Source organism: Poecilia formosa, unplaced genomic scaffold, assembly GCF_000485575.1.
Source record: "Poecilia formosa unplaced genomic scaffold, Poecilia_formosa-5.1.2 Scaffold2333, whole genome shotgun sequence".
Lineage (NCBI taxonomy): Eukaryota > Metazoa > Chordata > Actinopteri > Cyprinodontiformes > Poeciliidae > Poecilia > Poecilia formosa.
In genome coordinates, this window is record NW_006802272.1 from 1213 (window position 1) to 12950 (window position 11738).

The 11738-nt window shown below is 38.4% G+C and overlaps 1 protein-coding gene across 1 annotated transcript; it reads right to left on the reverse strand.

Annotated features, from left to right (window-relative positions):
- Window positions 1–759: 759 nt before the first annotated feature.
- Window positions 760–11484, reverse strand: LOC103133171 (carcinoembryonic antigen-related cell adhesion molecule 6-like). The gene is made up of 5 exons (XM_016667772.1): window positions 11208–11484; window positions 10700–10957; window positions 2303–2405; window positions 1328–1365; window positions 760–837 (listed from the first exon to the last, which is right to left on the reverse strand). Exons 1-5 carry the CDS (start codon window positions 11374–11376, stop codon window positions 785–787), a joined length of 621 nt encoding a protein of 206 aa, XP_016523258.1. The 5' UTR covers window positions 11377–11484; the 3' UTR covers window positions 760–784.
- Between the last annotated feature and the right edge of the window lie 254 nt (window positions 11485–11738).

The following is an 11738-nucleotide window of genomic DNA, read 5'->3' on the forward strand; positions in this document are numbered from 1 at the left end:
GTAGAATTATTTAATGAGTAGGAATGACTAAAAATACAGTTTCAGTCATTAAGACATGTTGAGGTTTTAGAAATATAGCTCTTCATTGTAAAAAATTTTTCTATATTTTGACAGCAAATAAAGCTGAAGTGCCATGGATTCATAAGCAGACCTGCAACCAGTTTAATCAACAGCAAAATACAATATACAAAACTATGTTAAATTTATCTGATACATAAAAGGAAAAACTCAGCAACTTTTCTTGCTTAACTACAGAGATAACTGATATCTGGCAAAAAAAAATACAATATAAAATTGAATGGTCATTTTAAACCTTAACTAATTTGCAAAAAATGTAAATCATCCTTTCCATATTTTGTCAAAGTAACACAAATTAACATACTTTTTAATTAAAAGGATAGCATTACAGATTATAAATATTGTTTCTGAGCTAAACATTTTTTTGCCAATGTGACTGTGCAACTTATACTTTTATTTTAGATGTTAATATCTAAAATAAAAGTATATTAAGATGCTATTGTTTATACAGATTTACCAAATAAAGCAGAGTACTAATATTAATTCTGCATATGGATATATACAACCTTGGTTTCTTAATTTCTGATGATCTTCAAGATGAAAAAAAAAGAAAAAAATGATTAGAAGGGTGATAAAGAATCCTTTTTAAGTAGCAATGATTTTTTGAATGTAAATATTTAAATAAAGAATAATCAAACACAGGGAATTCTAACTTTCCTTCTCTAATAACTCAGAACTCACCTTTTAAGAAAGGAAACAGGAGGTTTTATATCCTTCTATCATATAAGTTTGACATGTTCTCATACTCATGTTCTTGTTCTGGAAAACATGATAGACAAGTTTTCATACACTTGGATTTTTTTTGCTTTTGATGCTAAAGGCCAGAGATAACTTTTTAAAACAGTGACCCGTCTTTAATGCATCTATTCAGCTTCTACCCATTATGTTTAGCTCTGACAAAATTAGCTAATGTCCAAATATCAGGAACATTTGAAAATAAAGATTGGGGAAAATAAAGGACACTATAAGCATCCTGTTGCAGTACTGAATTAATTTCTGCAGCTGCAGAGAAAACTACGTCATCAGATGAAAGAGAAATCGAGCTCCACATTAAAAAGAGAAGGTCTAGAAAAGAAACGCTACCACCTATACATCTTTTTTATAAAATTAACAAGTTGTTATAGTGTTAATATGGCTAATGTTTGGTGGAGCCAAGGCAAAACATTTAATTTAAACCTATTCCCAAGTCAAGTAGAGATTCATTCATCTATGTGAAAGAGGAGGGTAGTAGAGCTATAAAAATACGTACCTGTTTTACCTGACTCTGATTGAGCTTGGACATTTTTTCTAAATATTGAAAACAAATTAAAGTTAATATCCAGTCAATCAAGCATTTCCATTGTGATGCAGTTGCAAACTTTTTAAAAAGTATAAAACAGACAGATGTTGCTTTTAGTCATGTCAAAAATAGTAACACCCTATGAAAGCCTGCTTATTTTTATTATATTTTAAATAACGTTCTAAAAAGTAAACATTCTAGTGAAAAATAAATATGGACACCTGCTAAAGTTATTCTAACTTAAGAGTAAAAAAAGAAAAGAAGATATATCACATCAGTAGCACATGATTATAATAAAAATTCTCAGCATTTGAAGGTTTGTCCTATTTAAATGCATTTTCACTGCCGTGTTTCTAACCATTGAGGTGAAAGTAAACAGTATGGTCGGACATAAAATAGCTGTCTGAGGTTTCCAGAAAGAAAATTATAGCAGAGATTGAATTGAATAGCAGTTCATAGCCCGAAACATGTTGAAGATTTGAATAAAAAAATCAGGACAAGTAAAATTAATCTCTTTCTCAACCAATCTGCTACTTATAAAAATACACTCAAGATTATAAAGAAACAAACGTTAAAAAGCTCTTTCTCTTGTCACTGGATCCAGAGGGTTAATGCAAATAATAATAATAATAATAATAATAATAATAATAATAGAGCAAAATATATATGTCTTTCCCTTTCACATTCAATGTGTTTGTTGGTGAATAGAGTACAAACAAATTGTTACAAATTGTGGCCCTCTGCTAGGCTTGATGGGGAAAATTGCACCTGCATGTATTTAGAGCAAACTGCTTTGTGAATCAAGCGTAGAAATGAAACCAAATAGGAAGAGCAAAACATCTGCAAAAAATGAAGGACATTGTACCAGTTCCTGAAACATTTTATAGAACATTGCAATTTTTTCACATGACTATGTGTGCTAAATGAATGTGATTTGAGACTTACGTTCTCTTATGAATGAAAAAGCCTCCAACAGCTCCTAAAGCAGCAACTAACAAGCATGCAATCACTATTGCAGCAATGGCACCGCCTGAGAGACCTCCAGCTTCTAACATAGGACAAAATAAAACAGAAAACAAAAATAAACATGTTAAAAAAATCACTTGTTTTGCAAATTATTTGGATTACTTGATGGAAATATTACTGACAAGAACATTTCAAGTCCACTCACTCAGTCCACCTAACATTACTAGTCTGTTTTGGGTGTAATTTAGAAAAAGTGTAAACCAGCTAAGTAAATGGATTGAACTTATACAGCGCTTTATCTGATCATTTTGACCACTCAAAGAGGTTTACACTAGAGTTACATTCACCCATTCAGACTCACAAACGCACACACATTTAGACACCGATATGCAAGTTGGGGTTAAGTGCCTTGCCCAAGGGAACATTGACATGAAGCAGGAGGAAGCTGGAACTGAACCTACTGCCTTCCGATCACAGGACAACTACTCTTCCCACAGAGCCACAGTCACCCACAAGTGCAGATAAATGCAAAGGATTGGCACACCTAGAATGAACACCAGAGTGCAGGAGGTGGCATCTGGATCTGAGCGATGTGTTATAGACAGCCAGTAAAAATACAGAAAGAATAGATGTGTCACATTCCATTAATGGTACTTTATAAGACTTTGTGGTAATTCTTGAACCCCAGTGATCATGACATTGTTGAGAAAATAAATTTAAAATAAGCTAGTTTTAAAACTTAACATGTCTTGATTCAAATGGCCTAATTGTGGTTTTGAGTTTAGTAATGTATTCTGACTTTTTGACCTTTAATTTACCTGTAGTTCCAGCAGATGGTTTGCTAGGATCGTTTGAACTGCCTTTTGTCTGTGGGAAAACAATACAGTGGAAGTTGTAGCTTTTCACACTCATCTGTGAAAGGCCGTAAACACGGCAGGGGTTTCTGGCTTGAGAGAGGGTCAGAGATAGCTCCTGGTTGGATGAGCAAAGATACGCCTTATTTGAATAAATTAAATACAAGAGGATAAAACTTTCTACACAGAAGTAACAAATCAGATTTGCTCTTGCAACTCTCCAAAGATGTCTTTGCACGTCTTTGTTTTTCTTCTTTCTATTTATGTCAGGTAAATGAATGTATGTCTCCGTTGTTCTGCAGTTTCTGGTGTAAGTTTATTAAACTCTGTAATTCTGTGACGTCAACACGCATTGTTGTTTTCCTATCCTATCAGCGTTGGATCAAGCCTCGCTTTGGCCAATCATCATTCGAGCTGCAGTTGAAAAGGACCTCCTGGCCACGGCCTCCTCCACTTACCAGCTGCGATCAATCCGTTCAGCCGCTCGCCACAGCTTCTCAACCAGCAATGTCACCAGATCCTTTTCTTTGTGATTTCCCGTTTTTCCACCCGTGATCCTGCATTCATAAGGGCCGCTTAATCGCATGCTCGGCCCCTTCCCCTCAATCACAATAGAATTTATCCTGGCCCCGGCCTCAATCACTTCAAGCAGCTCCCGCCGCTCTCTCGCCTGACTGGGATTCACCGTTTCCTGCTCCTTCGCCACCTACTCCACGATTCATCTAGGCAAGCGGACACTTAATCCCACCATCAACATCCCCAGGCTGTCTCTCTTCATGTAGGCCCTGGCACGAGCCGACCACGTCACCGTACCCTCCCAGCTCATCGTTCATCTTCTCTCCATTTCACCATCGCCTTCCCACCGGTTCCCCGCTCTGAATCAGCCACATCAACAGCTTCTCTCCTTCCGCATGGCTTCTGTCAGCCCGCTCATCAGCGCCTCCCCTCGGATTTCTCACGCTTCGCCCGCCTTGGGCTGTCGGGGTAAGATGTAATCTTCACGTCTCATTCATGTTTTCGCAATGCTGTGAAGCGCAGGCATTTTAGTCAATCCCCTTCCCGAACTCGCATGCCCTATTCGCATGCGCCACTCAGGCTATGTTTCTATTGCTCCAGGGCTTTTTAACCAAATAAACAAAATAAATGGTAGCATCCCCTCAGGTGGCTCTCCAGGCTTTTACAGCGTCTCGCACACAGTAGTAAATCTCCGTTATTTACCGTTATCAAGCTCTCGATAGCTTACTTCTTGAGCTCAATTACGCCCTGCACTGGACTTCCTGCTCCTTTTCCCAGTCCCTCTCAAGCCTAGCGGCTGTGTTTATTCACGTCTATCTGCACAGAGGGATTAGTCATAAACAGCAGTCGTTTGCGCACTGAGCGACTGAGAGCGGAGCAGCCGGATCGTCATGATTACCGCATTTATATCTCTGCTTCTATATTTGTTAACTTCTCGCCAGTCAGTGAACTACACTGTTTTCTTCAGCGTGATATTCAGGTTAATATTCCCTCGTGGTACATCTCGGTAAGATCAGTCCAAGTGCTTTCACTAATTGTTAAACAAGCCAAATTCTCGCTCGTTAGGGCCATTATCCAATTATCGCTTCACATCAAATTTTGTTCCGTGTCCTATTCACTACTTCCAAAAGCAACCTTAACCCTTGTGCGTGCAAGGACTGAGGCAAACGTAGAGGACTGTGGAAAATGATACAAGTTTTATGTGTGTGGGGCCGGTTGGACCCCATTTCTGTACACAAGGGTTAAATAGTAGGAGGTTCAGCCTCAAAATAATAACGAGTTCTGGGTTTGACTTAGGAATTTTTCCCAGATACATAATGCATCGTGGCTGATCGCTGTTTCATGTCGCTGTTTCATGTCGCTGTTTCATGTCGCTTCCCCACTTCCCATATCAGTGTCTTTTGTCACTTTTCACGATTAAAACTGTTTAATTTGTTTTCCGAGCCGCCCACAATTGCCATGAACCCTGAGACGCTGGCGCTGAGTTTTCACCGTGCAGCAGCGCCAGAGTCCTGCTGCTGCTGTACTGAGCTCGCAGGAGCTGCATGAATCACAACAGCAAAACGCAAAGAACTTTACACAGTTTTTTCCCCAAACTAACCGTCTGAATGGAATAATGTTGTTGGAAGCAGGCATGTTGGCTAGTGTTGACTAGCAAATATCAATTCGGGACCTAAGCTTGTTAACAAGTAGATTGTCTAAATATGTTTGTTGTTTATGTTCAGCTTCATAGATTCATTTTGCCCTCCAATACAAGTTGATGCTCCCCCCCTCCACACCTCCATTAACTCATCATAGCCGGGGTTGTCTAAGTTGCATCTCTTGTCCAAGATCGTCCGAAATCTGCATGCTATTATTTCCGAAGTGTTAAGGAAGAATATTCTATAAGTTAACTTTGGAAAAAAGTTTGGCTCTCTCTCTTCCTCTGGATCCCAGGTCCTCTCGGCGGGCCACGTGTAGTCACAAGGGAAACAACAATGCGTGTTGACGTCACAGAATTACAGAGTTTAATCCAATTTAAGACAATGTATAAACTTACACCAGAAACTGCAGAACAACGGAGACATACATTCATTTACCTGACATAAATGGAAAAGAAGGAAAGAAAGAAAAGCAAAGACGTGCAAAGACATCTTTGGAGAGTTGCAAGAGCAAATCTGATTTGTTACTTCTGTGTAGAAAGTTTTATCTTCTTTTCTTTAATTTATTCAAATAAGGCGTATCTTTGCTCATCCAACCAGGAGCTATCTCTGACCCTCTATCTGAAGCCAGAAACCCCTGCCGTGTTTACAGCCTTTCACAGATGAGTGTGAAAAGCTGGAACTTCCACTGTATTGTTTTCCCACAGACAAAAGGCAGTTCAAAAAATCCTAACAAACCATCTGCTGTAACTACAAGTAACATAAAGGTCAATAGGCCAGAATACATTACCAATTTCAAAACCACAATTAGGCCATTTGAATCAAGACATGTTAAGTTTTAAAACTAGCTTATTTTAAATTTATTTTCTCAACACAAGTCATCCTGTCACTTCCAGGTCAATGCAGCCTACTCTCTAGGTCACCCAGGTTCCACGCTCGAATGCATTCATTCCAGTCTCACTTCTGGGCCGATTGCCATTAGCAGTCATTCTCGTGGGCCCATCAGCAACAGTCAATCAGCATTTACAGCGTTCTGAAGCACAAGGCCCATCCTGAGGAACCGAATCTCCAATTTAATTGCCCAGGTCCAATGAAGTTCATTCGCATGGCACGTTTCAACAAGTTCAAGCCTTTAATAAAAAACAAAAAAGTCTCTTGTCTGCTCCAGCTTCTACCTTCATTTCAGCAGCTCGAGTCCCCAGCGTTTTACAAATCTGTTCCATTGCCATAACCTGTTCCCTGAAGGGGCATTTCTGCAAGCGATCCCATGTTGTTGCTTTCCACCATAAGCAGTTGTGTCCCAACTATAGAGCTGAACCTCCACCCATCTGTCTCATGACATCAACTGGCATCAATCATGTTGGCACCTCTGCTAGTTTCAGCCCTGGCCATTCTAACATCCTTGCTGATAAGCCGTCCCTCTAAGCCTCCATCCAGCCCAGTCCCGCTATTGGACTGGGCTGGATGGACAGTCACTCACTTCAAATCTCAATCTCATGTCTCACATTGAAATTTATTCCCTATATTTTTTTAATCTTTCATTCGAGTTTGAACTTTTATTTTTTATGTTTGTCCATCATTTCAAACCCCCACCTCCTTGCAACCTCAAAGCTAGAATCTATGTCATCATCCAGCCTTTAGATTTCAGTCTTCAGGGTATCCCTTCAGCATCACGCCAATAGTTTTGTCATTTCATCCTCAGCATCCTCTCCATATAATTATTCATATCTCTTCTCTGTGTTTGCAGCTTCCTTCAGTGTCGGTAGCACTGCGCAATTACTGGTGGTGGTTGGTCAACCTCATCCAAAGCCCAAGCTCTTTTCCAGAAAATGTTATACGAATCATCCCCTTTTTGTCCTTCACCCCTTATAAATTCTTGTGCCAACATACAGAGCATTACATAGTCAGGCTCCTGCTTATCTTTGTCAGCTTTTAACTAAATGTTCTGCTGGTCTAGCATCTCATCTCCTAGTAATGCACAGCTGGCCCCTTCCACCCGCTAAATAGTATTTAATAGGATCACCCCAGCTGGCCTTCATCTACCAGCATCCCGTCACTCATGCCTTAACCCAGCTGACCGTCATCTACCAGCATCCCACCATTTCACGCCCCATTCATCTGCCGCTGGCCTACATCTACCAGCATCTCACCATTCACGCCTCACAGTGTCCCCTCCTGGCTTTCATCCACCAGCTACCTCTCATTCAACGTCTTGCGGCGTCCCTTGTTGGCCCCTATCTATTCCACTCCTTATCATCCCTAGGCAACCTCTTCCTCACAGCTCCTGTCTGTCACCTTCTCTGTTTCGTCACCGCCTCTATTAAAGAAAAAAATTAAAAAAATTCTTCCTTCATTCTCCGTACATATATCTCTCCTACCCAGGCTTTGGCCCCGGCCTCAGCCCTCACTTTGGAGGATTACATTCCTATGCAGCATCAGGAATGTTTATCGAGCTTATCGAAGTTCCAGCTCAACATCCCCAGCCGGGGCCTGAACGCCAAAGGACTTTAATGTTTATTTGTCATTAACCTTTCTTTAATCGCCTTCCTTCTCTGTCCGAGTCTCTCCAGATTGAAATAGCTGTACTCTTGTTAGATCAAATTTGCGAAGAAAACTAACTTTCTGCTTCCTCTCTATTTCTCTTGATTTCCAACCAGATATTTACATAAACTATGTAAAATTAAACTGACACACCACTGGAAATGTATTTTAAGACAACACCTCAAACTCATTGCTTTTTTTGTATAACACTGGGGAAAATATAATAAATTAGCTCAGATATCAGGTAGATTCTCAAAACTAAACAAGTTTGCTTTATCATTTGAGATCATTTACAGATACATGAAATAATCAAGTTTCTGTTTTAACCAATTGTAGCCGCATCATAGGAATGTCCAGGAAGGAGAGGAATTCTATGTCCTATCGATAAAGAGACAAAATTTGCTTTGTACAAAGCTGACATTGCTTGGCTCACATTGAGACTCTAATTGGAACAAGGTGGGGATGGATCCAGCAACACCGATGCGTCGACGCATGTGTTAAGCCCATAGACCAAACCTTGTTGGTGCACGTATTGCTTTCACCAAGCCAAGTGACCGATACAGGAACTGTTTCGAAATGACACTGACGCGCCAAACTGTGTTTATAAGGAAGCGAATCTGTCAATCTGTCAAATGCATTTGCCAAAAGAATTCTTGATCTTTTACGGTATAGAGTCAACTATGGCGCAGCCTCAAACGAAAGGTTTCCAAAGTGTGGGACCATTTTGATCTTACATCGGAAAATAAGGTATTTGTTTTCATTTCGTTGTTGTTTCATCCGGTTCCTTTCAATTTCTACTTGATCTACCTAAATACAAATTCAGCTGAAATTGACTCTTAGTTTACTTTTATATTATATTCTGCAGGTTAAGTGTTGCATACGTTTGACAGGACTGTCTTATTTAAATAAATCCACCTCCTCAATCCTGAGGCATTATGAGGCCAGGCATGAGAATTTAAGTCCCAGATACACCTTGGATAAGGATCACCCCAGCCATTCTACAAATTATTCAGTTGCTTTTTATGAATTATTTCATATAAATGTATTGTTTACTTCATTTTTTTCTACAGCAGGAAACGTTGTGTCAAAAAAGCGTAACAGACTAAATTTCAAAATGTTGGAAAAACTTATATTTTTGAATGAAAATTTGTGGGGAAAAAAAAAATAAATAAAAAAGTCCACAAGCATCTTCATTCCAAACAAATTCACTTAAATTTTCACTTTATGGTACATATTCACATTATTTATTGACTGTATCTAAAAATATCAAATATTTTAAATTTAACTGAAGATATGACATAATACAATATATAATATACAATAAAATAAAATTACTTAAATCTTATTGTATAGGCTAGGTCATCAAATCAGTTTGTCAACTATGTTGCCTGTAGGAATTTTTAATGTCCAGCAGGTGTCAGTATTCAGTGACACAGTATCGATACAGTTTTGCTACGGGTCGAAAGGCTTCATGACGCCTCATCTACCCATCACTAGAGCAAGGTTATTCTGCATTGGGCACTCACATGACAGGGACAATACTGAAGCTGGCCTCTAGAATAAAGTTTGACTGAAAGATTTTTCTGCTTTTGTAATATATAGACTTCCTTTAATCAGCTCAGAATCTAAACTATATTTGAAATTGTTAAAATATAAACTAGACAGAATTATTATAAAGGTACACTCTTTAAGTGGTTTAGAATTTGTAAAGCCAGTATTTATAAAAATAAATTAAATGTGGAATCTGGAAATGCCATGATCCCGTGTGACTGATGTAGAACCCAAATGTAGAAGTATGGATGCAGCCAGTGAATAGGAAGGTTTAATAAATAAGTACATGACCAAAAAAAAAAAAAAAAAAAAAAAAAAACCTTACAACGATCAGATGTAGCCAGGCCAGAAAAATCAATTTAAAAAATCCAAGTAACAGGAACCATGAGGGGAGAAATACGAGGAAAACACTGAGCAGACCAGGGGAAACAACAGGAAGTAACAGAGGGAACCAGCGAGGAGTAACTGAACGACAGGTGCTTAAGAACTGCACGGTTGAATGCAGAAACAAAGGACTGGGCTAATGACCAAGAGGTTGCAGGTGTGAGGGGAGAGAAAGCAGATAGCAGACTGAGGAGAGAGAGCATGACATGGGGACGAGGGAAAGAACACTGGGGGCTAGTAAATGAATAAAACAAAGAATAACTGGATCTAAGACACAATCAAACTGGAGCACAAGGAATGATTAGGGACAACAAATAAACATAATAAACTAGAATAAAGAAAGAACTGAATTAAAGTAAACAAAAACAAGGCTGATATAAAAAAGAAAGGGGACTAAGGAAACCTGAAAAAAAAACAACTAAACAGGAAAGCACAACAAAATACAAATCTATATTTGATAATGAGTGCTGTACAGCAAGGAAAAACCACAGCTACTATTGGAAACTCACGTAAACTAAGTTTTAAAAAATTTTGATAAATGAGAGAATGTTTTGTTTTAAATTTATCTGGCATGTAGCTATTAGAAAAAGATAAAAAATCCAAACCATTTTTGTACAGTAGCAATGTTTGCTTTCACATTTTCTTTTTTTTTTCAATATATACTGCTCAAAAAACTAAAGGGAACATTTCACTTTAATTTTGTGTGTGGCTCCAAATCCAGGCCTCCACTGGTTAATAAATTTTATTTCCATTGATGATTTTTGTGTGATTTTGTTGTCAGCACATTCAACTTTGTACAGAACAAAGTATTTAATGAGGATATTTCATTCATTCAGATCTAGGATGTGTTATTTGAGTGTTCCCTTTATTTTTTTGAGCAGTGTACTTACCAACTATGGATAGGACTAAATGTTGAGATGTTTGATATCTCAAGGTTCTGCTGTTAAAGGCCCGACAGCTGTAGTTTCCACTCTGATTCTTCTGAACATTTAGGAGTTCAAGCTGAGATCCAGAACCAAACAGGTTTCCACTAAAGAACCAATCAAAAGTGGCATTAGGTCTGGAGTCAGCTGAACAAGACAGATGGATGTTCGACCCTTCTGGATATTGCTGAGTCTGTGATATTAAATTGACTTTTTCTGGGCCATCTGCAATTGTAGAGAACAATTAATATTAATTCTCCACATTAACATCATAACCAGATTTTCAATGCCAATACTGAAATGACAACTGATGTTTTATATGTAAGATGACGTTTTATTTGATCTGATTTTTTTTGTGTTTCTTATATTTTCCCTAATTTTGTAGAAAAAGGAACAAAGAACAGCCATTAAGTTCCAAGAAATGTTCTATTGTTTCCATTTCAAAAGAAGCTTATCATATTGGTGAATAACTCACAGCTGACAGAGACGTGTACAGGATCACTGTTGGCACTGCTGTCAGGATTGGACACGTGACAGCTGTATGATCCATCATCATATCTGGTCACATTGATTATAGTCAGATTGGATCCTCCATCAGTGATATGAATTCTGTCACTGGCTGTGATCTGAGAGCTGCTGTTCATCCAGAGGAAGGAGAGAGAAGATCCAGAGGAGGAGCAGGTCAGATGGACAGAGCTGTTATTAAACTCAATCAAGTCTGCATTTAGGGCGGAGACTCTAACATTGGAGACTGGTTCTGTTGATGGAAACAAAAACATTCTGATTTAAAGTGGCTATCTATGAAAGGGAAAACAACCATCACATCAAATTAAAAGTAGTACACCTGATTTTCACAAATATAGCAAAGTGAAAAGCACACCTCATGCTTCTGTATTTGGTTTTAGAAAGTATACAGGTGCTGGTCATAAAATTAGAATATTGTGATAAAGTTCATTATTTTCCATAATGTCATGATAAAAATTAAATTGTCATATATTTTAGATTC

Coding starts and splice junctions, on each gene's coding strand:
- LOC103133171 (XM_016667772.1), bottom strand. CDS start 11,376: ATGAACAGCAGCTCTCAGATCACAGCCAGTGACAGAATTCATATCACT. Junction 2,406..10,699: donor TTTAGTCCTATCCATAGTTG/GTAAGTACACTG, acceptor GTCCTATGTTAG/AAGCTGGAGGTCTCTCAGGC. Junction 1,366..2,302: donor TTTTTCATTCATAAGAGAAC/GTAAGTCTCAAA, acceptor TTCAATATTTAG/AAAAAATGTCCAAGCTCAAT.